Source organism: Mya arenaria, chromosome 2, assembly GCF_026914265.1.
Source record: "Mya arenaria isolate MELC-2E11 chromosome 2, ASM2691426v1".
Classification (NCBI taxonomy): domain Eukaryota; kingdom Metazoa; phylum Mollusca; class Bivalvia; order Myida; family Myidae; genus Mya; species Mya arenaria.
This window is the reverse complement of record NC_069123.1, coordinates 66,398,574-66,412,921: the sequence shown is the minus strand read 5'-3', so window position 1 is coordinate 66,412,921 and position 14,348 is coordinate 66,398,574. Positions and strand designations below refer to the sequence as shown.

The window sequence follows — 14,348 nt, the reverse complement described above, 5'->3', positions numbered from 1 at the left end:
TTAAACCGGGTTTATGTATACACTTTTTGCTACTGAGCTTGTTTTTGTAGTTTTTCACCAAGTATTAACTAGCGTTGAATGCCATATACAAAATAATCTTAACTTCGTGGTCGATCCGTGCAAAATAAATAACATGTTTTGACATCGAACTAAATCAAAATGTATGGTTATCGGCATAATCCACAAAACAATACAATATGCCAAACTTAATTTAAAAAACAATGGCTACCTTAGAAAATGTGAAATTCAGCTTGGAATCAATAGATACTAATGTAAAATCGCATTCACAAATATACTTTGTTTGCCAAAAAACTCATATATATATATACAAAAATATTCTAAGAATATAATGTTCTACCTAACAGATGAGATAAAACGAATGTTTTATAATGCATATATACTTTTAACACTTTTATTATTGCTGTCATATTTGGGGCAATGACAATAATGGTTTAATAATTGTTGTTGTTGTTATTTTATTTTTTATTATTTTATTTTTTTGGACACGGTGTGAAAGGGGATGTTACCGTTGCGTATTTTTTAAGATGGACGTTTTGTCTATATATTTTCCACAACGATGTAAGCGATACAGGAAATAAAATGTAAACAATGGCAAATTGGCAACAAATTCTTGCATTAGATGCTAAATATAATGCATATAGAGCTCCAAACAATCCACCATTCAGTAAGTTCGTAAGAATGTACTGTTAGCTAAAATTAAAATGTAAAAGCTTCAGATCATCTACAATAATGAGCGATCAGGGATAAAAATTTTTTATTATTTTTGACATTTCTTGTGTATCTCTGTAATGCTACAACTCTCTACCATTCAACACCGGACGAAAGAATGTATCGAATTATTATGCATCGATTTTGAATAATAATGACAAAGTTGTTCAATATATACGTGACAGTGATCTAAACAGTATTTAATTTGTCATTAGACTTAGAGTGGGGTTTTTTCACATAAATACATTCTGTGTCACAAATACGTTATACATGTACACAACCTGTCAGATTTGTCCAAGATTCACAGATATTGGGATAACTGATAAACAATCGACACATGTAAGTGTTTGATGATATCTGAACATCTTTTTTTGGCATAATGACATAAATAAATTGTGGCTGCGAGGATTCTCTGCTCAAGGACCGTTCTCTACTTTTTGCTGGGATGATGGACGTCACTAGTCTGCCATAGTAAAAAAACAACATCAAAAGACTCGTTGACGGCCTTTTGGGTGGACTAAGCTTCAGATTAGCTCTTAAATTGGTATGCAAAATGTGCTTTATCATTAGTCTGACATGTTTGTACTCGCAGGACAACTCCTATGGCCACACCCCACCTCACTGCCTTACTACCAATTTCCAAATATTGTAATAGATATATGGCATTTGCAAGGCACATGTGTTGTCCAAATAATTGTATGTTGACAGATTTTTTTTATGATAATTTATATGGCAAATCCTTCACATACAAATTGTTTTATACCAAAAGTGGGTGGTTATTCCAATCAGGATTCTGGGTTAAAGCATATTGTGTCTATAAAATAACATAAAAGCAAGAAATATATATTGCCAGATAATGTAATTTTATATTAGTTCCATACTAAAAAAAATATCCAATGAATTATTATGAGTTTGATGTGATATATACATGAAGGGAGCCTGGAAGGCTGCGGTTCACAGTTTTATAACAAGAGGAACACCTCGGCCATGCCTGAGTTGTTATGATTGTATTTACCAGGTCTATCTTGAAGCTTGCCGGAGATGGCAGGGTTGTTATGATGCATAATTGTTGTCTGTGTCAGTAAAGTTTTGTTTTATTGGAAAGGTAAATCCAGTGTTTAAATGCATTTAATGCTTGTCTTGTGCAAAATATCTTTGTACTTGTGGTAAAATATGAATATAAACCTATAATATCTATATCAAACATGAAATACCTCTCTGATGATGCCATAATGTGTTTGTCTTTCTTTCTCTAGACCATAGATGTAAAATAGATTTGAATCAGTAATTGTGACATTGTGTATTGGAAATGCATGATGAAAGTTGAAAGGCGTCTAGGATCTTATCCAGTCAGACAATAACACAAACTCCATGTGTGTCTTTATTTCTAACCTGCATTTATGATTAATGTTCAATCATTGAATCAACATAAAAACTCTTAATATTGATATATTTGACTATTTCTTCACTACTGGATGACACCTTAACTATCAGGTTCCAGAATGCTTAATGCTATATGTTTCCCAGAATTTAACTTGTTTTCAGGCTACTGGCAAAGATACTGCATTCTTTCTGACATCTTACAGGCAAAGACTGCATTTCTTTCTTACAAGCTGCTGGCAAAGATACATGTACTGCAATTTGCTGTATCATCAGCATATGGTATTGAAGGGCATCAATATATCATCACAATTTATTATCATATATTGTGGAGATAATTGGTTTAACAACATTGAACAGCAAACTACAGCGCTTTAATTAGATCATCTTTTTTTTTCAGGAACTTTGTACATTAAACGAAGAAGCCAGCTTCTTCGAGAAAGTGCCAGTGATCCAGAGGTTCAAAACTTTACAATTCCATTTGTCAGAACTCATTGATACACTCTTGTCACTATTACTTTTAAAATATTGTTTAATGAAACACATTTTCACAAAACCAAAGTTGTGGTTTTTTCTTTTCTGACAGACAATGTAAAGTTTTTAAATTATGATAATGATTTTAAAATAGTGATATTTGTGCTTTCTTCACTTTAAATTTTAAAAAGTTATACTTAAACTTTTTTTTATAACATACATAGTATATAATGAGTTTGAAATATATTATTAGAAAGACCAATCTGCGAGAAAGGATTACATACACACCCGAGCACGACTGCTAGCGACCAAATATGGCAGTCCTGCATTCTCGGACCAAGGGTAAGGGGTTTGGGATCATTTATTAAAACCAGCCATCTTACGCCATATACCAATAAATATCAGTGTGTAATTTAACAGTAAAGGATACTAAAATAATAAAAAAAGAATGTTGACAATTTAAATCATATTTTAACGACCTTGGGCCCGTTTCATTAAAGATTTTAGTTACAATTATCTGTGTGTCATATTTTTTGTTGTTTTGCTATAAATTTGTGTGAATTGAACTTCAGCCAATATCTACTGATTTAAATCGACATAGTTTTGAAGATGGATAAGTTTAAATTTGATTGAATGCATATAATGTTAACATTGTAATTATTGTAGATACTGTAACATTATTTTTACTACCTCAGGGCTTTTTCACCTTCTTTGCTAGGGGCCAAAATAAGGCTACTTCACAACTGGGAAAAACGGCATATTTTCCCAATTTCCAGATATAATTTTCACAATTCCCAGATATTTTTCCCTAAAAGGAAGATCTTAGTTCAAAATTTTATTAAGTCTAAGCAAATTATTCTTTATAAATTTCTTTAAAGTTAACATAAGAATGCTGTATAATTTTACGTTATTCAAGGAACAATAATTATAATTAGTCCATTGTAATCAATTCTTTCCCTCCATTTAGAATCAACTCCATGAAGATAAAAACTAATCTCTCTCTATCCTTTGTCACTGTGTCATGTTAAAAAAGCGAAGTCAAAGACATGAATTCTCCCCCAATAAGATCTACATGTGTATCAATTGGAAGTCCATACATTTTACACCTTTCAAGCTTGACCCTGTGGAGTGTTTGTACACATTTCATATTAAAAAGGTAATAATTAAAAAAAACAGCTAGAAGAAGACTCACATGTAAGATATGCCCCTGTTTTTTGTAACATGAGTTCCAAGTTTTATATGGATACCTTGACCAGTGTTTAAAAGGTGTCTTCAATCCTCATTTGTGGAATTTCCCATTTTGAGATGTTTACGCATTTAATTTTCCCAATTTGCAGAATTTCATGCGTTTAAATTTCCCAAAATGAAAAGGCTAGGCCTCTTCACAATTTTTGGTCAAGAAGCCGTGTACCTAAACTAAGAATGACTGCTGTTGTTATTTGTAAACATGAGGGATGATAAAGTTCAGGATTAATTATTAAATCAGGATCGAAAATTTTCAATTTCATACATCAGGACAGTTGTAAAAAATGGATATTTGCAATAAATACGGGTAGTTCAAAGTACCTTTAACTGTTTAAACAGACGTCTTAGCCTCTTTAACCTACTTGTTGCCTGAATCCCTAATATGCTAACCAAATTTTCAGGATTATATAATTATATAACCTAAAATATCTTATAAATTGGGTAATAAATTTGTACTCTATGTGTTATAATGTGTGTACTATATTTGTTATATGTGTATATCCTGACCTATGTGTACTCTCTGATTACACCAAGTGTACTTAATGTGTCCTCTTTGTAATCTCTCTGTGTATTTTCTGTTTCAGGAGCATCAAGAGCAGGTCATTCAGCTTTGGTGGCAGAAGCATCAGCAAATCAACTATTGAGGTACACTGTAGAAATAACTGGTAGTTGTACAACATTTTCCAATGTCTGTGAAGATTTGAATGTTGTACATATCAGAAGTCTGAATTTAGATGCTTGAAGCCAGAATATACATGCATTATCATTTCTTTATAATTTATAATTATGTAATAAACATATTATGACTACTAAGAGTATGGAGCCTAAGATGGGTGAGGCGCGAAAATTTCACAGACGTCAGCGAAGCAGTGGTTCGGTAAAGTTCAACCTGGATGGACCAATGAAGAGGATCTATGACAGCATTGAGGTTGTTCCTACCAAAGAGGCAGAAGCAAGCAGGTAAGTCAGCCATCTTCTTTGTTCCTTGCAAATGTGTTCAAACGAAATAAGGTAGAATAATATCATATCATATCATATTCTCGTCCTGCCTGACCCTGAAAATAATTCCAAACACAACGTTGTTGATTTGGGGAAAAACCCTTGGGGCAAATGATAATTTTTGTTTTAAACTTCTTATTTTATCTTTTATGTTACTAAAACAATCTTAGTGATATAATTTTGATGTTGAATGTTGAAAATGTGATACCGGTAATGTCAAACATATCTTTGTAAACTAATATAGCTCATTAAAACTTTATAAATGAGCCTAATTTATCAGTTACCTCAGTTCTTGTTTGGCAACATGTTGTTGGTTTTTTTTCATCACTGAATTGACTGTATAATGAATAGAATTTCTCAAGTGCTTGCTGTTTTCATTATCAGGGCAATGGGAGGAGACAAGACAGTGTCAGAAAACTATGCCTTTGCTGGCATGCACCATATCTTTGATCAACACACAGATGCTGGTAACCCTATACTCCTCTTACCCTGGAGTTAAAACATTATCATAACCGTTGAAATTTTCTTCTTTTAATTTCTTGAAAGTTTGTGTTAACTTCTTGTTGATAACAAGAACTATTTCATGTGTTGTAAAACAAGTACACAAACAGTTTGTTCTTCGGTTTTATAATCTTAAGTACATATTGCAGTTTTTTTGCTTTGACTATGTGTATTAAGTTTTACTGTTTAAGCCACATCAGGCGCTTTTGGGCCTTTGGACACACATTTGCTTTTAATATTTTATTGTTTTTTTAATTGAATGACATTTCAGGAAGTAATATTGATTTTTTTTCATAAAATCACTTGTATTGCATAAGATATCTGTTTACAAGTGATTCCATGTATTTTGTATTTTGAATACTGAATTTGACATCAACCACATGACTTCATGACCAAAGTACATTATTGAAATAGCAGAGTCCAGACGAAATCTGTGATTGCTATGGGAACATAGATTAACTTTTGTTTATAAATCGTCGAGAAAATGATGCGCCAATGACGATCCATTAATAAAAAGCAGTTTGAAAGAAATGAATTCATTATTTTTTGGCATATTTAATGAATGATTATTTCATTTGTAATAATAATGCCAGAAAGGCAAAAAATGGCCTGATGCGGCTCATATGATTGACATATTTTGCAATACACATACAATTTATATTTTAGTAACGAGTGTGAAGTTTGCAAATGATGACAAGAGTCGTGTGGCGTGCTCGTCAGTCGATGGGACGTTATCTGTGTGTCAGGTGATACCTCCACCAGCCACAGTCATATGTATGCTGAAAGGACACACAGAGGCTGTCTCAGGTGAGAATGTTGATTAATTAACCTTATGTCATACTTTGATTGTAAGATCAGAGAGCAACATGGAAATCATTCAACAGGAACATAATCAATTTGGCTTCTGACTTAAAGTCAATATCAGCTTGATTAGAAAATTACCTGATAGAATCATTACTTAACTTCCTTGATGGAAACGTGTCTTGGTAATTGCTATGAGCGATTGCAAGAATAAGCTTTTTCAGACTTTAAACTGACTTTACCTTAAAACACACTCTTTCAATGTATATGTTGTGTCTCAAATGTGAATCTTGTAATAGCAGAGTTTAAGAGCTTTATTATTTTGTGTATTTAAATTGAAGATAAAGAGTCAAATAATTTGTTGTTTATTCTTATTATTTCAGACTTTGCATGGTCACTTTCCAATGACATCATTCTGTCTGTGTCGTTTGACGGAACAGCCCGACTGTGGAATGTGGCATCAGGGGAGTGTATCCGAGTCATCAAGGACATAACTGGGGCCGAACTCCACTCTTGTCTCTTCCATCCTCTTAATAATAACATGTTTGTTGTATCCTTTCATTACTGGTTTAGTTTCAATACAGTTCAATTAATAATGAAGTACATACAATTATACATGTATTTGTACTTAAAATAGCAGTATAAGTTGGGCTCCAATTTCTTCAACACTCAAATCCTTTACAAGAAGATGAAGCGAAGCACCCAATATTTGTTTTGGTATAGGTTGTGTAATAATCTCATTTTTAAGAGTTGGGGGACTTAAAAAGGTAATTATATTGATGATTATGGTGATAAACTATTTTTTAATTAAGTTTTAATCTATATCACACTTAAGACTTTTCAAGAAATTATGGCCAGGGCCTATGTTTATAGAACTTAAGAAGCATTATTTTTGACTGAGGCTCTGAAAACCCCATTTCTTTTAAATTTTGAAGTGTTAAACATATATCTTGTTACAAATAACATGTTAACATTAATGGCACTTGTAAATAGTAATGTTTTAATAGAGCAATTGTTTCCATCATTACTCTGCTATCGTAGCGATTTACATGAAATTTAGAATTGAGACCTGCAGAAAATGTGTAATATATTTGGCCAAATCAATAAATATTTAAAAAAAATAAATCAATAGCATTTTCCACTAAAGGCTTTTATTTGACAAATTCTGCCTCAGGTGAAGTAATAACAGTGCTTTAACTGGTAAATGTGGGCTCAAATTTGTTATTCATTATGTCTCTTAACTTCATTGCCAGACGGGAAATAGCAAGTGTTTTGTACAGATCATCAATCTTTCAACTGGGAAAGGCTATAAAGTGAGTTCAAATTTGTTTTTTATTTTGTTAAACTCCCTGCATGTAGTTTGTATATTATAACTGGAAAAACCAAGTTGATAGATATGATATTTTTAATATACATTGTGTAAACGTATGAAAGGATAAATAAATTGGAATTGTTAATTTGTAGATCATCACGGGTTGTAATATCTCTCCAGTCTCTGTCACTAAAACATTTAATTATTGTATACTACTAAAATTAAATGAACAGTATCAAGAACATTTTAGTGCAAGACTTGATATTTCTGGAGTTATGATTGACTGTTAGGTTATTTTCAGGGTGGCAGCTGTAAGATCACGGGTCAAGCCCTGTCACTGGCCTTTGACCCGACAGGGGTGAACCTGTGGGTGGGGGATGATAAGGGGTCACTGTCGGCATTCAAAGTAGATCTGGCTCATGGGAAACTCATCCGGACTCGGAGGTTTGACGATATTGTTATTTATTTGAATATTGGTTCATGTGCTGGGCCATTTTTCATGCGCTTTCAGCAATGACACAAACATTGGTTTTAGTGTGACTTTGGTTTCAGACTTTAGTGTGATTCATATAAACTTATAAGAGCTAAGCTTTAAAAATGGAATAAACTAAAGTGTAGTTAATACGGGATTGATGAGATTGTCTAAAGTGATGCAGTCAATGTATGTCTCTGGTTTGGTAACAGTTTGGGTGTTTATGGGCATTTTGAATAATATTGGAATACAAGTCATGTTCCATTTATTTCACTGCTTGAAAGCACTTGCATTGAAATTCTTGAAGTTGAAAGTTAGGGGTACTTCTGTTTTGGCAAATTCCAATGGCGTAAGTAATCTATTTGGCCAAATTAATAGATATTTGAAAAAAGAAAAAACTCAATAAAATTTTCCACTAGAGGCTTTTTTTTACTTGACAAAGTCTGCCTCAGGTGAAGTAATAACAGCGCTTCAACTGATAAAGTGTAACACACTGTTTATTGTGATGACAGGGTGTCAGTGTGTGAGGGGCATGCAGTGACAAGTATTTGTGCCCGGGCGTGGGTGAGCCGGGAAGCCCGTGAGCCCTCTCTCCTCGTCAACTGTGCTATCAACTCTCTCTGTCTCTTCAGGTGGGTATACTCTTTAGGGCAGAATTTAATTTAATAATTATCATATTTTTCTTTAAGAATTTATAAAGGTCAAACCACACCCATTGGCTGCAGTATGGCTTGACCTGTTAATAATACTAAGATATTGACCTTTAAGTATAACCATTCAGTGTGTTAGTTAAATGATTCTGATGTTCAATCAAAACATTCAGATTTTACTCTTTAGTTTAAGTTTGATCATCAATATAAATAAGATGCCCCTGGCTTAAACAAGTTAAATGCAGAGACACCAGGTTCTTGCTGTATACTAATTTAAAAAAAGACTAAAACTTCGAAAGACTGACTGAAAAAAAGTGACAGTGTAAAGACGATCAAAAAACAAATATTCTTAAAGGTTTTGCTGATTTTATAGGATTCATTGATAGTCAGTGACACAGCATTGTTAAATCAATGAGGACTACAGCATTCAAACTTTATCCAAATAATGGTCGCACAGTATCCTATACAATGTTAAAATGAGTGAACTAATGTCCATCTATATTTATAAGTTTATATTAAAGCCAAAACATCCATTGAGGGATAAATCTTTGTTTTTTGTTCAATAATTACAAGGTTTACCTGATGTTTTAACAAAAGATAACTACAACAAGTATTACTTAAAATCAATGAGTTACTCTCATTTATTATTAGAATCTCATCAGATGGAAGTCTTCAGCTGAAGAAGCGATTCTCTATACGTCAGAAGTTCTCGAGGATACGCAGCACCTTCTGTCCCCTCATGTCCTTCAGACAGGGGGCCTGTGTCAGTAAGTACTTTGAGGATATGTTGCCCCTTCTGTCCACTCATGACCTTCAGACAAGGGGCCTGTGTCAGTAAGTACTTGAAGGATATGCAGCATCTTCTGTCCCCTTATGACCTTCAGACAAGGAGCCTGTGTCAGTAAGTACTTTGAGGATATGTTGCACCTTCTGGTCCCTCATGACATCCAGGCAGGGGCCTGTGGCAGTAAGTACTGCGAGGATATGCAGCACCTTCTGTCCCCTCATGACATTCAGGCAGGGGCCTGTGGCAGTAAGTACTGCGAGGATACGTTGCACCTTCTGTCCCCTCATGACATCCAGGCAGGGGCCTGTTTCAGTAAGTACTGCGAGGATATGCAGCACCTTCTGTCCCCTCATGACATTCAGGCAGGGGCCTGTGGCAGTAAGTTCTGCGAGGATATGCAGCATCTTATGTCCCCTCATGACATCCAGGCAGGGGCCTGTGGCAGTAAGTACTTTGAGGATACGTTGCACCTTCTGGTCCCTCATGACATCCAGGCAGGGGCCTGTGGCAGTAAGTACTGCGAGGATATGCAGCACCTTCTGTCCCCTCATGACATTCAGGCAGGGACCTGTGGCAGTAATTACAGGGCATATACATAGCACCTTCTGTTCCCTTATGACCTTCAGACAGGAGGCCTGTGTCAGTAAGAACTTGGAAGATATGCAGCACCTTCTGTCCCCTCATGACCTTCAGACAGGGAGCCTTTATTAGTAAGTACGTTGAGGATACGTTGCACCTTCTTGCCCCTGAGGTCCTTCAGACAAGGAGCCTGTGTCAGTAAGTACTATGAGGATACGTTGCACCTTCTTGCCCCTGAGTTCCTTCAGACAAGGAGCCTTTGTCAGTAAGAACTTGGAGGATACGCAGCACCTTCTGTCCCCTCATGACCTTCAGACAGGGGGCCTGTGGCAGTAAGGACTGCGAAGATATGCAGCACCTGTCCCCTCAGGACATCCAGGCAGGGGCCTGTGGCAGTATGTACTATGAGGATACGTTGCCCCTTCTGTCCCCTCATGACATTCCGGCAGGGTCCTGTGGCAGTAAGTACAGGGCAGATAGGTAGCACCTTCTGTCCCCTCATGACCTTCAGACAAGGAGCCTGTGTCAGTAATTACTTGGAGGATACGTTGCACTTTCTTGCCCCTCATGACATCCAGGCAGGGGCCTGTGGCAGTAAGTACTATGAGGATACATTGCACTTTCTTGCCCCTCATGACATCCAGGCAGGGGCCTGTGGCAGTAAGTACTTGGAGGATACGTTGCACTTTCTTGCCCCTCAGGACATCCAGGCAGGGGCCTGTGGCAGTAAGTACTTGGAGGATACGTTGCACCTTCTTGCCTCTTAGGTCCTTCAGGCAGGGGGCCTGTGTCAGTAAGTACAGCGAGGATATGTTGAACCTTTCTTGCCTCTGAGGTCCTTCAGCAGGTAGGTACTGGAGACCTCTAGTGTTAAAAGAGTTTTACTGAGTTAAAAGGCATCTTAAGATAAAATTATATGGTCGGTCGGTCTGTCTGTTTTCATGGTTTCCGGACGATAACTCATGAAAGGCTAGACAGATTTGAAAATTTTTTGGTACACAGGTGTAACATCAGAAGATACAGGTCAAGTTCGATATTGGGGCTGGTGGGGCCATGGTCAAGGACACTGTTACTTAAAATAGAAAAACGGTTTCCGGACGATAACTCATGAAAGGCTTGACAGATTTGAACAATTTTTGGTACACAGGTGTAACATCAGAAGATACAGGTCAAGTTCGATATTGGGGCTGGTGGGGCCAAGGTCAAGGTCATTGTTACTAAAAATAGAAAAACGGTATCCGGACGATAACTCATGAAAGGCTTGACAGATTTGAACAATTTTTGGTACACAGGTGTAACATCAGAAGATACAGGTCAAGTTCGATATTGGGGCTGGTGGGGCCACGGTCAAGGACACTGTTACTAAAAATAGAAAAACGGTTTCCGGACGATAACTCATGAAAGGCTAGTTTTTCTTATCAGCAGTGTAACTTCTAAATTACTCAACAGATTTAAATAAAACAATACATGCATGATAAAAGAAGATGCAGCGTGCAGTAACCTTGGAGTTATGGCCTGTTTTTAAAGGAATGGTTTGCCATTCCTGTGTCCAGGTGGCATTTGGGGGTATTCGTCACTCTTGTGACAGCTCTAGTTTTAATCAAATCATGTATTCACAATCAAGTTGAAAAAAAGTGTACGAATTGAACTTAAATAAAATCATGTTAAAAATCATACCCTATTATATTGCAGTTTCCGGTAGTGAGGACATGTGTGTGCATTTCTTTGACATTGGGAAGGAGAAGAAAGCTTGTGTTAACAAACTGCTGGGCCACTCTGCCCCAGTGCTGGATGTCTGCTTTAATTGTGATGAAAGTTTGCTTGCCTCCTGTGATGCCCAGGGAATGGTTATTATATGGAAACGGGAGGGCAAACAGGGAGTGCTTTGAACCCTGGACTGCATTTCCTAGTACTGTTGTCTTATGGTTGTTGCATTATGTTGTTGGGGACTGGGAGGTTAGGCATTATGTGGGCATTATGTTGCCCTGGAAACCAACTGCACAGCCTGGCAAAGGTGAATGGCTGTCTAGTTTGTGATATACAGTCTAAACTCGTTATGTCGACTTTGTCGGGACCTAGGGAAAAAAGTCCAGATAATGAACACTCAACACATCCGAATTACAAAAAAGTATCACCAATCCCAACACATATGAGTTTGATATATGTCCGACCTCTGACTTCTGCAAATGAACGGTCTTGTTATGGCCGTGGATAAACGTTTAGCAAACATATTTTTTAAATAAAGGGATATAAAAATGAATTATTTGTGCCAAATTTATTTAATTCACGTTTATTGATTACACAAATCGGAAATGAAACTACAATTAAATACACTTGTATATTGTAAGAAAACGGTAAAGCACATATGACAACAACTTAAAATAGCACATTTGTTATGCCCGTTGGTTTTCTACTTGCAGTATAGAGGAATTACTTCGTCACGTAACTTTCAATGTTGTCGAATTTATGTCGTCAACCTAAATTATATAGCTTGATCAAGAAAAGACTCTTTTATCTAAAACATAAACAAACAACTTTAATTATTCACACTTTCCAATTATCCTCCAATTATGACAGGTGGTTACTTTTACAAGCACGGTAATTTAGCGACATGCCGCAAACTTTCATAACAATTTTCGCACCTAAAACTCTTATCTACAGTTTGACATAAGGGACAAGGAAAATGTGTGATATTCGACCACGGGGACTGAAATAGGAGGTCCACATAGCAAAAAAATCGAGATAGAAAAACCGACACAAGCAGTGTTATTTCATATAGATTAAGAAGGAATAAATTCGGGACCGGAGAAAAAAGTCAACATAACCGGAAAGTCGAGATATCAGACGTCGACATAGCGAGTTCAGACTGAATAAGTATATACCCTTATGACAATAGTTATCATAATATGTAAATGTGAACCTGACAGAATGTAATCAATCAGAAAAATTGGCTATTCCCCTTGTTTAACAGTGAGTGTTGGAGGGGGGAAATATGGTTTGTTGCTTTTCCAGCATCAGCATTGGCTTTTCACTATTTGACATTAATTTGTATTTATTATTTTATAAGTTAACATAAATTGGGGTTGTGACTTTACATTATCATTATAAGGGTTGATATATTATATATATATAATCTAGGTTTGTAAAAACTGTTTTGGTTGTCTAACAAGTAATCTACTAGTTTCTGTTGAATGCTTAGTTTTGTATTTACCTTTTCAAGCCAACTTCCATACAATGTTTAAAGTTTAACATTCTGCTTTGGAGGATTTCCTTGTGATGAAACCAATGCATATATTGGAGTCATATTATCAATGATCGTCAGACAAAATATCTTTAGTTGAAGAATTAAAGTTTATTATTAAGTGAGTGTCATAATTTAAATTGAATATTTTACTTGCAAAAACATAATATATACACTTTGAATACACTGACCAAAAAGGATATATTAATTTGAAAAGGGAATCTGATATGTTACATACATAGATTTATTATTTGGAATTTAATCTGTGAGTTTTATTTCAAGGATTCTACTGCAGTAACAAGAAACAAACAAACCACTGAATGAAAAGATTTTACTTCATGATCACATGATTGTTAAAACCATAACATGATCTTTAAAATGACAAGACTATTGAAATTTAAAAGAGATATTTCTAATTGTAAGAAATCACACAAAATAATATTTGTTTTCAAAATAATTTCATGGTTTTCTGGAAAGTTAAATTAAAAAATAATTAAAAACCTAATTTTGTTGTTGATTGTTCTGCATGCTGACTTTACAGTGAAACCCAGAATAATCAAGTTCCAAATAAAACTAACTGTTCCGACCTAGTTGCGGTAACATCTAAAGGTTTACAAATTGGGACACTTAGTTGTTGGATCATTTATGCACACGTACATTCCATGCTCTTGCAAGATTTTGTGATTGGTCAACAATCTTTTAAATTTACATGCACTAACATTACAGTATGACTGTGTCATAATCATTGATTCTTCATACCTGTAGTTTCTGAACTGTGCAATATGTTGCTGGATTTATTATTGTCAATGAATAAATACCTGTTGCTTATATAATTATTGTTATAATAAAAGATACGATTTTTCCTTTTATGACTAGTTTATCCTTATCTGACAAACATCAAGTTCAGTAAGATGAAACCTTTTTCATTCAAGCAAGAGGGCCATAATGATCACCTAAGGCACTATATGACATCAGAAACACATGCTACATATCTAGGGTATAACTGGTGCCAATTTTTTTTTACAAATCACAAACGTGAATACTTTAAAGTTAACCAAGAATAATTATTCTTGCATACCAGACGTATTTCCGGTCATGTGACCAGTGCTGGAAAACCCTGTCTTACACCACCAATGTAAGATAAGTCACACGCAACAACGCGCCACTTCTTATTTCTT

At 35.4% G+C, this 14,348-nt stretch overlaps 1 protein-coding gene across 1 annotated transcript; it reads left to right on the top strand.

Annotated features, from left to right (window-relative positions):
* Positions 1 to 583: 583 nt before the first annotated feature.
* LOC128222993 (WD repeat-containing protein 13-like) lies at positions 584 to 14,039 on the top strand. The gene is made up of 13 exons (XM_052932217.1): positions 584 to 685; positions 2,510 to 2,568; positions 2,837 to 2,925; positions 4,413 to 4,473; positions 4,643 to 4,788; positions 5,212 to 5,294; positions 5,995 to 6,135; positions 6,513 to 6,679; positions 7,383 to 7,442; positions 7,743 to 7,885; positions 8,426 to 8,545; positions 9,215 to 9,330; positions 11,622 to 14,039. Exons 1-13 carry the CDS (start codon positions 610 to 612, stop codon positions 11,816 to 11,818), a joined length of 1,458 nt encoding a protein of 485 aa, XP_052788177.1. The 5' UTR covers positions 584 to 609; the 3' UTR covers positions 11,819 to 14,039.
* Positions 14,040 to 14,348: the final 309 nt, after the last annotated feature.

Bases quoted from the DNA above. Each gene is read 5' to 3' on its own strand.
- LOC128222993 (XM_052932217.1), top strand. From the start codon at position 610: ATGGCAAATTGGCAACAAATTCTTGCATTAGATGCTAAATATAATGCA. The intron at 4,789-5,211 runs GTAAGTCAGCCA...TTTCATTATCAG, and splicing joins AAAGAGGCAGAAGCAAGCAG to GGCAATGGGAGGAGACAAGA. The intron at 5,295-5,994 runs GTAACCCTATAC...TTTATATTTTAG, and splicing joins TGATCAACACACAGATGCTG to TAACGAGTGTGAAGTTTGCA.